Here is a 20,866-nt window from a genome sequence, read left to right on the forward strand (position 1 = left end):
ATGTATTACAAGATGTATGAATGCGAATGTAGGAAAAAAGTTTGAAGGGATCGTAGCTGATGACATTATTTGGTCTTTTTCAAGCCCTACGGAAAATAATGTGTTAATCTAACGATGCTACTATTATTCTACTATTACATGTTTAGTTCCAGTATAGAACTAATTTAACTGAATGACAATGATATAACGTCTTAATACTAGAACTGAGCTCACTGAACACTCAGCGATGATTTATTGTTATTAATGCGGCTAGTTATTATCATTAAGTCAATTATCTCGACAGATTACCTCCACCCGATGAAATACTGCCAACAAATCTCTGGTCACAAGCCAGATTTAACTGGATTCGTTGAAACATCTTTATTCAAGAGAGTAATTGAATCTTTCAAGAAATTGTAGCAAAGTATTTATGTAGCAGAAAAAGCTTACTCATTAAAACTTTTAAAAGTACTTATTCCATATTGCTCAGGACCAGTATTTGTAATCATAATTTTAACGTAATGCAACATTTGTGCATTGTTTCAAAACAAACACAAAACTGAATTCAGTTACAATATAATCAAACGTTATAGTTTGTAAACAATTAATAATGAGCTGAACTACAACAAATGGAGTTGAATGACCTCTTTTAAAGTAAACAAGATACATTTTCGAAGGGTAAAGCAGTTACATAACCAAAACTAAACCATTAACTATACTAACTCTACTATAATATTACATATATTTGTAAAGAATTGATCTCAAATCTTTCTCCAAAAGTAAAAACTCCAATAAAAGACTAAAGTTAGCGAGCACAGTTACTCTCTCCTAGCGGGAACGACGTCCATTAATTAACAAACACCGGAACCCTACTTCCTTTCAGAGCGATTAACAGCACCCAAAAATTGTGTTGTTTTTATACGCACTGTATACACGTGTTTATACATCATATTTTATAATACTAGTTTCTGTCCTCGATGAGTTATTTTCAGTGGGAAAATGTATAATAAGTAATAACATCGCTGTGAACTACGTACGTTCCAATATTTATGAAATCCATTTAACCGTTTAACGATAATTATCGTAACAAACTTCTGTAATTGAGATATTAGTACGAAGAAAGATTACTATGTGAATATTTGTTTGTCTTTATATATCATCAAACTGAACCGATTTGTTTTATGTCCCGGGGAAGGAGTGGAAAGGACATGGGCTACTTATTAAAATTAAAATAAAGTAACAACGCGGGCGGAGCCGTCATCATAAACTTGTATGAATAATACATATGTCCCGATATTTTTATTGGAGTATATGGTTGTTTTAACCTCTATTTGGTTACAAATGATCGTTTAAAGAAGTATTGAATAGGCAATGTTGCTAAATTACGAGCTTATGGCTTTTTAATATGGATTAGCATTTTTTTCTTTTCCGGTGGTTTTAATTTAAAGGTATATTTACATTTGGGGTCAACGCTCGTAAATTATTGTACCTCAATCCAAAATATATATTGAATTTGATAGTATCGATGTTTTGCTTATTTAAATATTAATCCTTTTATAAGCTTTTATTTCTTCTGTATGTATTTCAACCATTTTCATTTGATAGTGCTGTTTTAATGTAGCTAAAACTGAAGTTTTACTTGTTATATTTTGTACAAGCATAACTTTATCGATAACTCTGTAATTTATTCAACCGTCTGAGAACTGTAATAAAATATAATTCCATAACTAATAAGTACAAACAAGCCTACACATTAGAAACCAGCGTGGGAATTAATTCATTAACATAATTTATAATCCGATCTGATTAATTCAATATCTTTACAGATCATTTAGATGTTATATCTAATATTAATGAAAGGTTGCACGTTTGTCTGTGTCATAATTGACCAATAAGTGTACAAGGGGTATAATTTATTGTGACAGTTAGCGAGCGCATCGGTCCAATCATGTAATTTATAACAAGGAACTTTGTAATCAGTTTGTTTTACGTGTTTCATTTCAATTTTATTTAGCGGGTTACTTATTGCTATTTGTTCGCTTCTAGAACACGGGTTTTATTTATATACAAGTTTTCTCTCCTGTTAACGCTAATCATTTCTTTGTTTTGTGCTTAACGTGTTTTCCAACTAACTCTACTGCATTGCATCTCGGTAATTCAACGTTTGGGGTTGTTAAAACTTTTAAATTATGGACCTAAATAACTATGCAACGAAAAAAGGTTTATTCTTTGAAGTACAATTTTACAGCTAAAATGCACTTTTATATTCTAAAACAAACGGTCTATTATAAATTCCAAAGGATTTCCACGTTTAAAACTATTACGTGACCGCGGCTGGTGCTTCCACTTTTTATCCATCTGTATAATAATGGCTTCAGAATAGTTATTAGCGTCGTGCGGTACGGTAATCCTTTGTTTTTTTATGATCACGACACGGCACAAAGGCGTCGACAGCGAGGTCTGTCTGTCATCAACGCCCAAGGTCCCTGCACTGCAATTACGGAACATATGCAATGCCCTTTGTTCACCACTACTACGAGTATTTTATTAGAAAGTGTCATTATTTCGAGTTGTAATTGTTAGTAGTTTTGTTTTTTGATGATGTTGGGATATAATAGGTATACCTAGTTAAGATTTATTTTTTAATTAATAAAGTAGAAAAAAAAAGTTTAATTTAAATAAAATATAATAACTCAGAACTAGTAGAAAACAGACCAAAAATTTATAAAGATAGAGTTTTAATGTTGCCGTCGCTATCCATTTCTAAGTACGATTTTCGCTGCTATTATCTCCTTTATTTCTAATCCTGAAGGAATAGCAAGCACAGAAATGACATCAAACATCATTTATTTCAGTATAATGAAGACATTTTACATTTGCGACAAACATCCAAAAACGTATCACTTCCTAGTGAGTGCAATTCTCGACATCAACAGCTCGTTCACATATCGTCACATACTTAAGATATCTGCGAATGTCTCCGATACCGGGAATATGTAAATACACGCAAAGTAAAAAGGGTCAAAAGAGTTTGTATCATATATTACGTTCAGTGGGTGCAGGCGTGGGCGTCTCCTCGTCTGGATCGCAGTGTGTGGGCGAGTATTTTTGTTCCTTTGCTACTACATACACGTGGTTACAACGTAAACATGTATGTTTTGATGTTGTTGCTATATGAACGACTTTCTTCCTTTCCTCACTTATAGTACGCTAACTTAGCGTACTTTTATTGAAACGGAAGATCGTTTTTCGTGATCGAAGATTCGTTCGACGTTTTAGTTCGTTCGTTTTCGGTATTCCTGGCCCAAGGTGTCTTGTATTTATTATGTGTCATTTGTGCATCGACTTGTTGCTATGTTCAGACCTACAAGGTTAACTGGGTGTTAGACATTGTTGCTGCATTCATTTGATTCGCTAGTAACATTTATTCAAGTCATGTTAAAAGTCCATCTTTATTGTTCTTAGTGACAGTAGTCGTTAAACTAAGTAAAAGGTCCTCTGATGACTACACAAGATACAAGATTGTACGCAATAGCTTTTATTTAATTAGTTCAAACACTCCGTTGTGTGATTTAATGGTTTGTCTATCTATTGCAGCGATACTTTACGACGTATTTATCGACACTCAGCGGCGCTCTGAGTAAGAATCTTTGTTCCTTAATTATAACTTCTTTCATTATCTGTATCCCTAAAAGCTTCATACGATATCTTGAACGGATTTCCTCTGTTAAATTTAATTTTAGATTGATACAAAAATGTCAATTGACACGTGGTCCTCGTTCCCGGAAACAGTGTTGTCGCGTACGCGTTCTCACGCATCTCAAATCGCAATTTAAATTAATTAACATAACAAATTCCCTCATCATGTAACTACCGTACGCGTTGACCCGGAGCTGGAACAACAGCTAGCTATTCATGAGTTCTGGCCTTGTACTGATGACCGATCAACAACTTAACGAGGACTGAGATAGCGAAGAATGGACCTCTGTCTCTCAACTTATTCACTAAAGAGTAATATTACCACGTGGTTTATCAATCTAACAATCTAAATCAGTTTTTCAGCTCCCTTTAAGACTAACAAACCATGCCTTAAAACAAAATTCGAAACGTGTTTTAATTCTGACTTTTCTATCTCATGAGTAAAATTATATTTTCCATGTGAGTTGATGTCGAGTTGAACAAATAGTAGGGGCAGATGCACTGTCTGCAACACGTCATGATATACGTATGAATGCGTTATTCATGCACTTGACATAGTTACTACACAAAGAAATGACATCTAGGAACTTGTAATCACTAGATTATGTCACGACTGTAAAGGTTATATTGTACTTGCAAGCAAAGTTCAGATATAATACTAGGCATTTGCGTTGAAGTTTAGAATTATAGGAGAACACGTGTAATGAAATCTTATAAAGATATTATATTATTCATGAGTCATGAACAGATTTATCTTAGTGTACTTCAGATTCACTCGATCATAAAGCTCGTAAAATATAGCGGGTTTTATAGAATCGATTGATATTTTTATTATGTGTGTAAGCTGGCATACTTCCGCATTGATTATATCAGCTCTCTTTGTTTAAATGTAAAATGAACATTGCATTCTATCGACTACATGTCACTAGTTACGAGTTACTAAATAGGGACATAAACTTATCACAAGTTTATGTCCCTATCTAGTAACTATACTAATATTACTACGATACAAATCTCAAAGGTTTTAACGCCGATGTTCATAAATAAAAAATATGCATGATAAATATTTTATACACAGTTTAAAAATTACTCTCTGACATTTGATCCGAAAAGTACAGCGATATTCACTAACAAACAATATTTCTACCCTACAATAAAGTTAAAGCTATAATAAATCACGTGACACAGGACACGTAATATCGACTCTGTCCCATTCCCATACACATCGAGCGCTATCAGTGCACTGCGGTGCAACGTCCGTTCGTTTCGTAAATTGTTTGTGCCCTCTGATAAGCCGTCTGCTAGTTATAACACTACACTATCAATATTTTATGGTTAAACAACCAATGGAATTAGAAGACTACTGTCTGATACAGGGTTTTGAAAAAGTAAGATCAATTAATGCCAGACTGAGATGTTTTTCAAAAAGTTACTTTCATGTACAATTAAAACTAATTATTTTTTTGAAAATGAGAAGTCACTGGGAGTCGTTGGTGTGACTTTATAGTTACTCTACAATTCCTTTTTTATTCACCTTATGTGCTCTAACATTTCTCTTTTAATATTGAGAATGCAAAAGTCGAATGTTAAAATACTGCCTCAATAGCCAGTCTGTCGCGTGGTCAGCGGTTTTCAATTCTGGCAAAGTGCTGTAGAATTTTTCTGACAGAGATGTTATGAGGTAGCGTATCTTTATGAGGTCTTATTTATAAAACTCTGTTCCCATATGTTAAAATTTAAATTGTACACGAACTGTTTATTGTACTATCCATCAAAATAAAAGCAAATTAAGCCATACAAAATAAATATTTAAACTTAGCCTATCTCAATATTTATTCCTACTGTTTCTACCCAGTTATCATTCGATTCAGGGTAATCCACGCCTAGTGACTGTAGCCGGTTTACAATTACTTCTGTGTCTAATCGTTTCTATACGATAGGAAAAAAGCTTCAAACGGCGTTAAGCTGAGGTAGGCAGCATGAGAAATATTTTTTTAGACTATCTAACCTTCATTTCAATTATCTACAAATAGGTCTTTGACCTGTTAACAGAGACTGGAGTTAGGATGTAAACCAGATATTATTTGAGGAGTGTTAGTAGATTGTATGAGCCTAAAGATAAGTATTTGTTTTAAATAAGTAGGTAGCTATCTAACATACATGTTTCTATTCCAAAAAAAGACGATCTATCATCTCAATCTATTAATGTAAATCTTTAAATCCAAATATTATGCTTAACTAAAGCATAAACATAAATGAAAAATCACCTATTCTTCAGGGACACACGCGTATACCTTTCAGTCAGTTTGTTTAGTCTACTTGCGAAACTGCGGTGCGTATTTTGAAGTATTTTCGGTTGTTACGCACGCATCAAACGTTTGTACTGAACACATTGCTTTTACCACACGTAATACTATTATGTAGTTTAAACTTACGAACCTTAATCATAAGAAAAGTCCAATATTACTTTAATATGTTGTGTTTGTTTGTTATAAGTTCCAAACTGCTGGAGAGATTCCAAATACAATGTTTCATGGTTATTATGTTGTTATACTTGAGACGCTGGCTTTACGTGGGTGGTACCATGATACAATCATGTTTTAATTTCCATATAACAAGATAAACTTGCAAAAGTTTTAAAAGCGCATGATATTTCAATGTAAACAACTGACAGCAACAATATTTTGTTGCCTACGCACGAAATATGATACAATACAAAACATACGTTGTATGTACCCATATTGATATCGAGTCTCTCCGCTCATAACAGGGATCTCGCTCCGTTGATTAGAGATGGTGAACCTCTAAGGCCTGTAATCTCCGCCTTGAGCTCGATAGCCGTAACACGCCATAACACGGGACTGTAATTCCACCCCGATAACTACTGATAGCCTGACCCCAACACCATTCACCACATACTTGTCTATTGGAATACCAGTGTATTATTCAGACAAAATTACACAAAACGAACCGATCATCAATCATTTCCACCTTATTAACAATAACCTGAATATTTTAAATGTATAATTTCACAATGCATTTAAAAAATTACTCATTACGTTGTATGCAAAAGAAACAATATCGTCTGACCCACCGCGCCATTCGGATCATTAACTGCAATCTACCTAATGATGCTTGCACAAACCTAACGATAAAAGCAAAAACATTTTCAAACCAACGTTATTTCGAAAACCACATTACTTTGGAGGATATTAACCAAAGTACTAGACAAAGCAGTCTCTGTGGATTCGCTTATTTCCTGCCCAGACGTTAACGGAAACTGGGACTGCAACGTCTTTGTGTGATGCAACGTCAAATGAAACATTTGGATTACTTTGCTATGCGATTTTAAATTCTATCCTCAGCGTACAACGAAAAGAATTTCTCTGCATATAAAGTTGTTTTTACCATAACAAGTATCGATTTTCTCCCATAGTTTTAAGAGAGAGGAAGCGGTTTGATATTTCGATTGGCACCACTATCTTGCGGTGTTCCGTGGGCCCGTGTTAACTTGTGGTTATCAGACACGATATGATTTGAGGGGGAAATCGAGTTTCAGAACACTGTTCAGACAAAGTTGGTCGAAGTTGCTTATCTATTAGATTGAGCCTCTTCCTTGCTTAATTAATAAACTCTCCAATTAATGTGATTACTTCGTGATTAAGCTTATTCTAATGGATTAACATTTAATTTAATAATACGCCATGAAAAGCCGATTATGTGCTTACCGATTCAACAAGCTGAAAAATGAATTGGCTATAGAAATAAATTGTATTGTCGATATATTTTTTCACGTAACCTCGCTCCTAATACAGCTAAACGCGATTTGAAAAAGCATTTTAGTAACAAAATCAATTGAACAACGTTTGGCAGGAGCGTCATGGTGGGTGCGCCCGGTAACCTATTTATACGCACCCTGTGAACGGAACTATGTGTCGCCGACGGAAGAATGAAAATCGTCGATCAGAACGCACGTGGAACATTGTAACACGACGTAATGAACTGTAAGCCTGACGCCTCGCCACGACCGAGCGACTTACGCAATCCCATGAATATAAAACGCGTAAATAAATAGCAGATGCGCGAAAAACTCACCCCGATAGAGACAGACACTTAGCATAATAATCGCGGGGTGGGGTGTGGGGTGGTCGTAGTAACGCGCCGCGCGCCCGCCGGCGGGGTGGCCGCCTCCCCTACGCTGACACGATTCTCACGGACGGCGCGCCGCGCTTCCTTTCAACGTTGTAATGAATGGGTAACGACGTAAATACGTCGCCGATGACATAATCTGTGCAACACGACATTGAAAACCAGTATGGCGACAGTTATGCAGTTGGAAAGTGGACTGACCGGGGAATTGGCGCGATCTAGAAATTGCTTTGTTTTTATTTATTGTTTTTGTATTGATTTTAATTCTCTTTCGTTGTGATTCTTGGTATTGTCGCATCATTTCTCGGATATCGTTAACGCACAACATTAACGAAATGAGAAGTGTTTTTCTTAATGTTAATGCCTTGGATGTTTTACATTCGCAGCATACAATTTAAAAGCAATTTGTAAATACTTGTCTGAGTAGAGTTGAGAAATTTTAGATGACTTTATACGTAGTTAAGCTTTTGAATAATCGTCTCCATATCGAGAATATTGGTCAAAGCTAGCATTAATCTTAATTAAACATCGACTGCTTCTACCGTGAGAAACATACATATTGAAACACTAAGTAGTGGCGCCTTGTACATTATCATACCGCTAAGGTGAGCTAAACTGTACTATGGCGAGAACATCATTCTTGTACTGACGAAGTATGAGAAGCAAAAACGAACGCTACGTTTGATATTTAGGAATATCGACGATAACACACGTTGAGTATTTTAATACCTTGTAGTCTGTATTAGGATACTAAACAATTTTAGTGATGTGACTATAATCCTCAAGTTGATTTAAATCAATAATTAGATTTAAAAATAACCGATGAAATCTTGTGATAGAAGTTAAGAAGAATGAATTGATAGGAAATAAAATTACAAGTGAAATAAAGCTATCAGAATAACCATGTATTTCGAATAACTGATAAAAAACCAATTACTACCCACTAGATTTACTTGTCAAACTCAATGATTCAGTTGTTCAAAAATCAAATACACATTCACAAAACCTTTGAACCACTTCAAAACAAAACTAACTTAAAAACTAATCAAGTCGAGTACAACATCCACACATCCACAACACTACACAGGCAGGCGGGCATCGCGGGGCGCATATGTACGCAGCAGGGTTCCGCAACAACACATCGAAACCCCCAGTGAAATTTGACAAGGACTTAAATCCCTCGAGGCTCAGCCCTATGCACGACGATCAATTTCCAAAGCTAAACGAAATAATATTCCGTTTTACGACCCCAGAAAGAATGGCCGAGACTTAATTTAAGAATTTTGAAACTGCCTTTGTTATGTGATTTTGATATATTGCTGGTTTGCTGTGCTATTTTTTCTGCTATAAAAGTGTGTGGAAAAAAATACGCTGTGGGAATGATAGCTAGTTAAGAGCAATGTTTTTGAGGTTTTGTCTTTTTTAAAACAGAATTTAACGAGCTGAAGTTCTTTGTCGGTGTCTATTAAATAAACATTTTCAGTAGCTTTTTAACATGCAATCGATTATATCACCCTTGTTTTTTTATTAATATTTATCAGTTTTACCCTTTCCCTATAAATATGTAGATTCGATTCAAACTTGACTTGCCTGCGGCTACGTGCGGCGTCCGATATCGAACAAAGATTAAAATCCGTTCAGTAGTATTTAATGATACGTAAACAGAACAACTTTTTGTATTCTATTTGCCCTTAATTACAGCTTCTTTTGTGTTGAAACCGACGCGAGAATTTTATCTCGTCGATGATGAATTGTGCTCCCTTTATTAATACAAAATTTGTGCCGAAAAAAAACTAATAACTCCCCCTTGAATCGACGTAGTTATTACACTAAATCCGAGTTGGGGGTGTGTACAATGCGCCCTTTCGCACGGGGGTAATGCCATGTGCGCTTGACGTGTATCATTTGCGCTTTTGTACGCCCACTCGTTACGTCACGACCGCTCCCACGCCCGGCCGACGCGATTTTAACGCACCGATGTTACACTGTACTCGTAGTCCCGATTATCGATGTCGACAATTGCCCAACACTAATTGTGATGCAAGCCACGGCTACGAATATTAGCACAGGTTCATTTATGTTTAGTAAGTCAATAATAGTTTCTTTGGTTTGTACATTCGTTGATTTCGATTTTGAATCTAGTATTTGATTTTCGGGGTAAGGTTATTTGATGTTTAAATAGGTATTAGATATCTGAAGAACCTGGATAATAGATGTCTTCAATTTACCTACAATCCATTTTGCCTAGTGTCTAGTGCCATGGGTTGCAATGATCTTCATCAAGTGGAACTCTGTTATTATGCGTTGTTCTGCTTCTGATGTTCTATATTATTAAATAAACGTCTTTAAAAATCGAAAACGTAATGCCGTTCTTTCACCTTTATTCAAATGTTCCACTTTAAACGGAACAAAAATACAATGGCAAGTCATTTAAAACTAATGAATAGTAAACAAATAGTAAATGACATAGTATTGTAGTAAGGTCGTGTAGTAATTTCGCGGAACTATTAGTACGGCGGGCGTGGCGAGGTTTCCTAGAAACTCTCGTAGACACGCCACTTCTGATTGTTTAATACTAGACACTGAAACAATGCAGACTTTATATTTATTTACATTTTGACGACTATTTCATTTAGTTGAAAACACAAGTTGTGAATGTCATTGAACCCACTCTACAAGTACGTTGGTCCGACTTAGAAGCTTTTGAACTTTCAAACAGGATTATGAGTTTGAGTATTTCAAAGGTAGTCTCATTAGGGATACCGTAATTAAAAACAATAATACAGGTCATATCATAGACATCATAAGTACCCTATTTGTTCAGTCTAACATACATATTCCAACCGATTAGATAAATATATGTCTAAAACCATTTTCAAACATGATCCCATATCTTATGACATTCAATGGAATATTACTTTAAGATAACACTAATTTACGATCTAATGTGAGCAAAGCGATAAGTACATAGAATGTCGTTTAGTTAAAAATCTTTTGACCAGATCTGATGGGTGAAGCTCAAGTTATCAAGTTGTCATATCTTGAAGCAAGTGGACGTTGGGTAATCCTCCAAATTCTCAAGTGCTTCGAAGCTCAGAGGGTCGTTAAGTTAGACCACACACTGAGTTACAAACTGTCATATAACTTTTATTGCTATTTGCAGTCTCTTCAGAAACAAATAACAGAAATATATTTTTATTGCTACAATAAAATTATAGCTGCACAGCGGTATTTTACAGAACGTGTTTTAGTACAATAAAGTATCTACGTTGTGAACTTAAATATTAAAGACGACAAAGTAGGTTGATAACAAGCCTTTGTCCAGACAAAAGATATCGAGTTACATTGTCCTAATGACGCTTAATATGCCTGTTACGTACAGCACAATGTCTACATTACCGAGACCCATATAATGTTGTGTTTATGACAAAAGATAAAGCAGTAAAACTTAAATACCTGAAACAAAAACTACTCAATTAAGTACGTATATTTACCAAGAAATCCTCGTAAATGCTATATAAACGATCTAAGTGGTGTTTAATGTATCTTTTTAAAGGAAAAACTAGTGGCTAACTAAGTTAATTATTTTTAATTGACACGTTTGGTATAGGTGCGCGTACGCAGGGGCGACACGGTAGGCTAGCGAGTCGCGTCGCGTTAATTCGCCACGCGCGATAGCATCGCTCATCGCTCGCTAGTCGCTAGCGATTGCACGTCACGCTCAATTGTCACGGGGAAGGATGGGATGCGTTTGATGAATCGAATAGTTTGTAGAGATCCTTAGCATCCAGTAAAACAACCATTTTATTCAGAAAGAGTAAAATAATACTATTTAGTGCATTGCTAAATGAAGGTACTTAATATAGCTGTAACTGCAGACTATTCATTTACTTGAAATGAAGATGTAATTCATGCAGCGATCCTTCACGTACATCATGTAATTTGCTACATAAGTCTCTTAGCTATATGCATATCAATTAATGTTTAGCATAATTAGATAATCTCCGTGTTATTTATGTTAAAGTTTGTGTGTATAGGAGAAACCTAGAATCTCAACTTTATTGCTCCATCAACTTAGATATTGCAAATGCAACATAGCTTTTATTTGTATTATTCTGCAAAATCTTTTGAACAATATTCGGGTCATCATCATTATCACCTAGAGTAATACAAATTATTTAGCTAACGTCCTCGAGTTAAAGAGATGTCTTGATATTCGGTGTAGCAAGGTTTATAAAACTTATTACAAAGATGCATTTCACACGCAAAAACAAGATGATACACCCAAAAACAACACGGATATAAATAAAACACAAATAAACAAAATAGGACAAAACGACGCATGTATTCTATATTGGAATATCGAGATTACATTGTACTGCTCGGAGCGCAGGTGAACGACCGAAATCGGCGCGGACGCGACCTTGCGACGTCTGCGCCTCACCTACATACGCCACTGACAGCCCACTTTTGCTTTCGACAATTCGCAAAAAAACATATTAACGAATAACTTTGTTCCGGCCGGTTTGATGACGTATCTAGTTCTGCCCTATAGGTATGGTTATGTTTTACAAGCTGCTTCTTGCTTTGTTTGATCGCTCCGAATCGAGAAATCTAAATATTAGTACCGTACAAACGAGTGAACCACTTGAAAAGTATTAGATGAACATCAAATTAATTGAAAACAATTTTACAATCCTGACATCGCGTCGTAAAAAATCCTCAAACAGTAGACCTTTAATCCTGCTCTCATTAAAGGAAATGAAAAGTTTCCCGAATTAAAAACTCCGACGGACTTAACGATGTTCGGTATCAAATTAAGAACTCCCCTTCCAGATAGACAGATACCTGCTTGGAAAATCTTCAGTACAAAAAACTTCTTAAAAAATTGGGTCAATTAGCAACAAAGCTCCCCACGAAGTGCGAGAAAGAAGGGGAACGTACGAACGTAGCGTAGTTATGAGTATGCGTTGTGGCTTCACAAAGGGCGAGGGTGCGCCCTCGACGCGAGACACCACCCTCGCCCACCCCGCGACACTTCCCACGGAAAAATAACACCCAGCCGCAAAACCACAGAGCTCATAATACGGCACACCGACGCACTGGAGGTTGCGCCTCAAAATTGTGTTATTCGACTTTTACCTGTGGATCTCGCCAACAAAAGATTCTAAAACGGGTTACGCGGGAGTATGCCCCCAGAATAAACATTTCACGTGTGAAGCTAGAGTTGCGCTATTATAGATAAATAAGCGGCAGCCATCTCACTTTGTAAGTCACGTAAGTGTCAGCGTGAGACGTATGATTGATACCCACCACCGGCGTCGTCCCGCCAGTGAATATAAAAGCGTACTTAAATAATAAAACACCTTTTCAAATACGTGAACAATAAGTAAAATTGTTAGTTCATTCGTCACAGTGTGTAGTCGCGTCGAGTCTACGTGCGGTGAATGTCACGCGGCCAAAAATAATAATGTGTGCGTTCGCTCCGGACGGTCGTTCGGTCAGTGCAGTCTCGTTGCGTCACTGCACTGGACCGCCGGGGCATTGCACCTTGCGGCGCTCGTCGCGAGCCCGACGCGGGCACGTCGCGCCGTCCCGCTCACGCCGCCGCGGACCGACCCGCGCGCGATCGATCCCAACTATTCAACAGCTGATTGTCATTAAACTTCTAACGTGATCCGTGACATCTGGGCCACGGTGAGGTCACCGTGATTCATATCCGCCTCTATGTGCGGTTCGTAACAAATACTAAGTGTGCAATTGTTTCGTTTCAGTGGCGTGGCGGTGCTGAGTCCGACGGAGAGCGGCGGGTGCAGCGGTAGCGACATCACCGAGCCGGGCTCCCCGCGCAGCCCCGAGTCGTCGTGCAGCACCGCGGAAGAGAGCGCGGGCGCGCGCATGCCACCGTGGGCGAGTGAGCCGGCGCCGCCGCCGCCGCGCCGCCTCGCGCCGCAACCTGCGCCCGTGCGCCGGCCGCAGGCGCCGCCACATCGCCGCATCACCGAGTACTTTAACCACAAGATGAAGCCGCAGAACGGGCTCAAGCGTGACGCCGCCGCCCACAACGATGACACCAAGAAAAAGTGCCTACCTAAGAACGGGGTCACACACGACCTCGAGAAGTATATATCTTATCTGTCGCAAACTCTCAGTCCTAAAGTATTAATGGACGTCAGCAAGCAATCGGAAGCCGCTGCACGAAAGTCGACTGCCACTAGCGTGAACGGAATTGTCGACGATACGAAAGCGGCAGATCTCAGTAAAACGACGTCGAATGCCAAGTTGAACGGTATGACAGAGTTCAGTCGGCCTAAAGATATGCAAGAGAAGAGCCACACGAATTTGAATGGTTTTTTGGAAGTTCGACACTCAACCGAAACCTTATCCAAGGAAAAACTTACGGCAGGGTTTCTAAAAGGTCTGATAGACAGAAAGAAGCAGGGCCTTGAAATAAAGATGTCACCGGACCCATCCGCCAATGGAGTAGTTAGTAAGACATCAGAATCTGCTAAGCGCAAAGTTCCCATCCCGTCATCAAGTGATCTGATCGGTCTAAGGATAGCGCCTGCAACTTCAGCAAGTCACTCGCCTAAAAAGACAATAAGAACCGATGCTAGCAAAATGAACGGCGTAGTGAGTTCCACGACCAAACTGGATAGCCGAATGAATGGAGTCACGTGTGGATCTAACAACTTAAATTTAAATCCTATAACTAAATCAATGCCTGTGAAAAAGGAGGTTCTTAAAAAGCCAACACAGCCTGCAAAGAGGACCAATCGAAAGTCATCAGCCTGTATAGCGAACAGCAAAAATCTTACGTGGTCAAAAGCTAATAATCTCAAACAGCAAGTTCAGTTACAGAAACAAAATTGTACGAATTCACCACAGAATACTCCAATAAAACCTGCAGTCCCAGGCGAAGCGAGCACTGCTCCTAAGATGAATATACCAAATGGTGTTCATCAAGTGTCTATGACCGTGAACGGGAGTCTCGGTAATCTCAATGTACCTGTAACAAATTTACAAAACTGCCATCAGATAAACATACCACCACCCTGCAACGGATCAGTGACTCCAAACAACTTGGCATCTTTTGTCGCAGTCCCACAGAATGTGATGCTTACCACATTAAGGATACCGCAGAATAGTTTATCTCCGCAAACTTTCAACGGCGCAAGTTTAACAGCCCAACAGAATAATATTAATAATATGACAGCCTTCAATCGAACAAACGTGCCAAGTCCTACAAAACTAAACGGGCAACTGGTGTTTCCTCTAGTGCAAAATATAAATGGAACTGTTGTTCAAATACCAAATCTTATGGCTAAGATTCCTAATTTCGTAGACCCTTTACAAACGCAACAGGCGGCGTCGTTTTTGATAAACGGGTTAAACGGAACTTTATTGAAGCTCGCTAACACTGTGCCTTCGCCGTACCCGAATGTAAACAAACCTGCGCCGGTAACGAGTCAATCTATTCCAGTGATGAATAAAAACGTTGCGGGAATGCAAGCTGTCGGAATGACAGTTCAATCGAAACCGAATTACGCTGTCAATTTTAGCCATCCCGTCCTAATGCCACAGCCCGGTTTTATTGTCACATCTGTGCCAAATATAAACGTGAAAGAAACTTGGAGCTATACGAATACGCACCCTGCGTCGTCTTCGCAGACCACTTGTTCGAATCCCATAGTGCATCATCCACCGCCTATTACCGCCAACTTTACGACACAGGCGCTACACTCGAGTAGTATACCCATAGCTCCGGTGAAACCGCCCGACAATCCGATCCAGGGCACGGATCCACCCAGCAGCACAGTCAAGGAACCAGAGATAAGTGACTTGCTACCTTCAAAGTGTGATATACCGTGGTTGTCCAAGACGGTGAACAATAACATAGTTCAGTTAGAATCGAATAAGATGAACATGAGGCCTTTCGCGCATGTTAGTAGTATAGCGGAAAAACTAGGAGAGTTGGCGGCGGAGAAAATTCGAGAGAAAGAAAAATGTGAAGAGACAAAGAAAAACGACACGAGTCAGGAAATGAGCGTTGATACGGAGAAGGCAGAGGAGGTCGTAAGACGGGAGGAGACGATCTTCACGCAGATAACTGTTCTGAAGGACGTATCGTCAGACGTCCACAACACTGTGATAGAAGCTAATTTCTGTAGTACTACAACGGAATCAGAATCGGGGATAGGGACGGATAAATCCATAGATTCGCCGAGTGATTCTCAAACGAGCAAAGAGTGTGATGAAGATTCTTCGTTATCTTTATGTGTGAGTGTGTGTTCTGTGGAGGCGCCGAGTCAGAAGAGTCCAATTCTAAAGCAGCCGAAGACGCTGCGGTTTCCGCCGAAGAGCTTGACGAAGCCGGACAGTGACCAGCGGACGTCGAGCACGGACACTACGTCCACCGTCACCGTGTGCCTGTGGGAGAACTGCAAAAGGGAGTTTGACGGCGACCCCGATCTTTTAGAACATTTACAGGTTTGTTTACATGACATTTCTCATTAAATTTCATTTTTTATATAAAGCGTTTGCATTGCATGTTAGTTCAGCTTCACTTAATATTGATTTCTAGTAATGAAACTACTTAAGATTCTAATTACTTTGCGCAATGTTTTATTAAGATATTATGAAGTAAGGAACGAGTACCTCATGCATAAAATTTCTTTGATTTTTATTACGTTTAGACTTTTTCATTTTATAATGATGTAACGTGATCTACCATAGATTCTTGATATAAAACTAGACTTATTGCATGCATGTCTTTGAAAAAACACTTGTAGAACTTTTTCTTATTAACAATATTCATTGGGGTCAGAATGCACTTCAACATAAGTGACTGATGTAAAGTTTATGTTGTTCTGTCGACCACGAATATAGCATGCATGCTCTGTATTGTAAAGAAATATCAGAATTTATTTAGAAGTATATAAATAAGGTTATTAGTTATATGGTTACCATAGTAAAAGCACTGTTTAGTTCGGAATCAGATGACCATGTGTGAGATGTCCAATGATATTTATTTATTTATCCACTTTAAATGCGTAGTAGGGTCAATAATATTTTAACACAATTATGCCTTTACTAACACATTTCTTTATTATTTCCAGAGCGTCCACGTAGAGCCTCAAGCGGGTAAAGAGAACTACGTATGTCTATGGGAGCAATGCAAGGTGCGAGGCAAGCCATCATGCTCGCGACTGTGGCTGGAGCGGCACACGCTCACGCACGGCGGGAACAAGCCGTTCAAGTGCATCGTCGACGGCTGCGAGCGACGGTTCTCTACGCAGGTATAATTACGGGCTTTATTTCATTACGCATTACGCAACTGAATATGCAAATTGTTATGATAAAAACAGTTAAATTTTTTTAGTAATTGGAATTTTCATTTGATCTATAAAAATTATTATTATTTTGGTTCTTCACTATAACATAGTCTATTTCGTGATGTGAAATGGATATTAGCGGACAGATTCGATATTTTTTGTTTATTTAAAAGATCATTGTCACAACCATCAGTATATTAAGAACATTTGCATCTTCAGTTCGTTTATCTACTTTTAAATACTACCCAACTACAACAGACATAGAAGTTATTAAAATACGACTACTTACTAGTTATTGTGTTATGTCAGAATTAGCAAACATTGTTATAGTCCCAAGTATACATACTGTACTCTACTGTAAACAATTTATATGCATATCGAACTTTTACAAGATTATTACTATACTATACAGGTTATACATAAAAACAATGTAACATTGAATAACAAACATAAAATGTAAAATGCTAAATATAATCTGACGGTTAGGGAATATTTTTCATGGTGACTGAGATAAATTCGTTTATCAATATTAATGATTTTGTCTTTAGAAAATCTCATTCAAAATATTGTAAATCGTATGTAATAAAATCCTAGGAAACTCAATATAGATTAGTAATACTTTTAGATCTTTTAATTGTAAACTACGGTTTTAAAAATGTATCCTTACATGTATACTATTTTTGGAATTGTACAATTTACTCTATAATCAATCTAAAATGTAATCACTTTGTATTCTCATCACGTGAATGACGTCCAATCGAGTGATTGGATCATATCAACGTGATTGAAGAATCGAGTTCGTCAATCGGTTCAATCTTATACGTAGGACTAAAATTAAAATGATAACAACACAACGATTATTCGATACAATCAGTACTTGTTTAGATAATTTTCATTTCGATTAAATAATGCGCTCATCTTGAATCATTTGTGATGTGATCCCATCACTAGATAGTATGGCACATCACTGTTACTATTATAATTCTATAACATAGGGTTGTCACCATTTAGGAAAAGAAAATATCACGAATAGTAAACTTTTATTAGGTTGTGAACGTGTTTTATTCCGAACATATTCCTCTTAATTGATTCAAGATTTCTAAAATGTCTAAAGCCTTGTTTAATGCACTATCTTCCGTATACTATTTCGCCCTATAAAAAAAATAGTATTTTCTAATTATAAAAATGTTTTATACAACACAATATAACAAACAGGGTGGCAACCCTAAACGTTATATAGTTCGCGTATGCCCTCCAAAATTGAAGCAAAAGCTCGCGTGATGTCGCCATATCGACGGTTATTTACGACCACGCTGTATATATTGAACGATAAACTTGTGATATGTTTTCTTTCCCAAGGATACCGCGACGAGGCCAGAGGGAACCTTCTGGAAACTCCTCACATTTTATTTATTATTTATAGACACATCTATTCGTTAGGTTTAACCCTTTGACCGCTATACAATTGTCAACGAGATAATCATAGCTATATCTATTTGAATTATATCCATTCTCTTATTCCCAGTACGGTAGCTTTTCCGCGTGTTAGGCTGTCGAAGTGCTAAATGCAATGAAGTAGATTATATTTATTTATTTTTCGTCACGACCCACCGAGCCCGGATAAGTGTAGATTTATAAGCAAGTACTGTAGTAGAGATAAAAACTGTGTTAGATTTAATTAGTTCGTAAGGACAAACGATAAATAACATTGAATAGTGATCTAACAATCGACATTCAAAAGTGCTTACTAACTGCTATAACAATCCGAGTTTTTATACATCGATAAACAAATTAAATAAACGTCGTGAACAATCTATAATTACAAGTATTAATTTTGTCTCGAAACAAATTAAAACTTCCTACAATTACGTCAACAATAACAATAGAATTAAAGACAAAACATTTTGAACTTTACCCTATAAACTTTATTTCTTCCGCGATCAAAAGTACTTTACATTGTTTACAAACAATATGAACATTTAAATGCTAGGATATAGGCACAGAACAATAAGTATATATGTATAGGCAATGATTATATGATTGAAAAAGGTATATAGGTTACACTTACTATAAAAAGTGTTAATCAAAGTGGGTCTTGAGGCCAATTTGTACTTGACAGTGCGCGTTTTTTGTCATGGAAAAGTTTATGTAACCTATCTGCTTTTTAACAAATATTATCATAGTATATGGGTATATAATATTCAAAATTTAACCACAATCCTGGCCATGTGGAATGCGCGTTCTGTACTGACGTATACTACTAAATTTTGCAGACGTTATTGGAGCGACATGTGAACAATCATTTCAACGAGGCGTCGCCAAGCAACAGCAATAATAAGAAGACTGCAGACAGCTCTGTCAAGCTCATAAGAAGGAATGGAAAGAAACTGCGGTATAGACGACAACCATGGTCTGGTAAGTACCAAATTACAACATAATTTCCTTAAATTTTTATTACCTGGTTATTTTTTTTTCTTGGTTAAAATTTAACTCATTAATGTCCCACTGCTGGGCAAGGCTTTCCTCTCGAAATAAGGTTTCAGGCCTTCAGTCCACCACACTGGCCTAGTGCAGGTTGGAGACTTTGCAGACGTTCAAGAACTATGCATTTTTCTTGGTTAATGAAATGAATATCATGTTAATAATTAAACAAATCGATATTTTAGAAATTGATAAAATTGTGATCTCTTTATTAAGGATTACAAGTGTCGTGCCCACTTAGAACTGCTTTACTTTAAACTAAAAAAACGTGTATTACTGTCATTATAAAATTGTTTTTTAATTGGTGCCATTTCTCAGCTATGTCTTTCCTTATTAAAATGTAATAAGAAGCTACTTTTCTGTTAAGACAGCCGATTTGTTCAATAGACGAGACTAGTTTTTTCTCTAAAGGGAAGTAATTATAGTTAATAAGTAATTGTCGTGAGAACTCGATACTATTTGTTCTTTGTTGTACGATGATGGATTACACGTGTCGTTTATTTGTGATACAGTTTTTTATTATACTGTAATTAAAACATTCTATCATTAATTGGACTTATTTAGCCGTATGTTGATAGATCTTTTTTGTACAAATTAATTTAATTAGGATGAAATGATATTGAGACAGACCTCAAAAGCATATTAAGCAATAGGATGAAGTATTACAACAACAATATTTGTCAGAGTGTAATGAATGGTTATAAGAATATTTGTTGTATGCCTATTAGCCAAATAGTATTTTACTATCATTAGTAATTAATCAATGACTTCGTGTGGCAAAACAATAACGGTTTAATTGACAGATACTCGCTACCTGTAAATCGAAAACTTCCCATACTTTTGTATCTAATGAGAGGTTTTATAATTTGCAGCTCGCATGTTCGACTTCTTCGACGCGGGCATGATGGAGGGGCTGGCGTGGCGCCTGGCGCGCGTGACGCGCTGGCGGCTGGGCGGCGGGTGCCCGCTGCGCGAGCCGGCGGGGCGCCACACGCTGACGCTGCGCGCCGAGCTGCGCGCCTCGCGGTACAACGCCGCCAGCCAGCGCCGCGAGGCGCTCGTCACCTACCACCCGCCGCATGTGTTAGTATATACAATACACTTACTTTGGGGTTTCCAGCTGGACAATAGGGGAACTAAGTTGGGTAAACATATTTTAGGCACAGATTCACAATCTAGCTAATACTGTAGTTATAACGGAATAGTGTTCGTGGTGCGCAAGC

General features: G+C 37.5%; 1 protein-coding gene across 3 annotated transcripts in view; it reads left to right on the forward strand.

The window, feature by feature from the left end:
* The window catches only part of jing (AE binding protein 2 jing), a 131,521-nt gene that overhangs the window by 104,860 nt on the left and 5,795 nt on the right, over positions 1–20,866 (forward strand). For all 3 annotated transcript variants that reach the window (XM_076116502.1, XM_076116504.1, XM_076116503.1), the window contains exons 2-5: positions 13,602–16,317; positions 16,947–17,126; positions 19,436–19,577; positions 20,516–20,726. In XM_076116502.1, coding sequence (XP_075972617.1) covers positions 13,602–16,317; positions 16,947–17,126; positions 19,436–19,577; positions 20,516–20,726 — 3,249 coding nt within the window. The remainder of the gene's footprint in view (positions 1–13,601; positions 16,318–16,946; positions 17,127–19,435; positions 19,578–20,515; positions 20,727–20,866) is intronic.

The sequence above is a fragment of the Anticarsia gemmatalis genome, chromosome 7 (genome assembly GCF_050436995.1).
Source record: "Anticarsia gemmatalis isolate Benzon Research Colony breed Stoneville strain chromosome 7, ilAntGemm2 primary, whole genome shotgun sequence".
NCBI lineage: Eukaryota > Metazoa > Arthropoda > Insecta > Lepidoptera > Erebidae > Anticarsia > Anticarsia gemmatalis.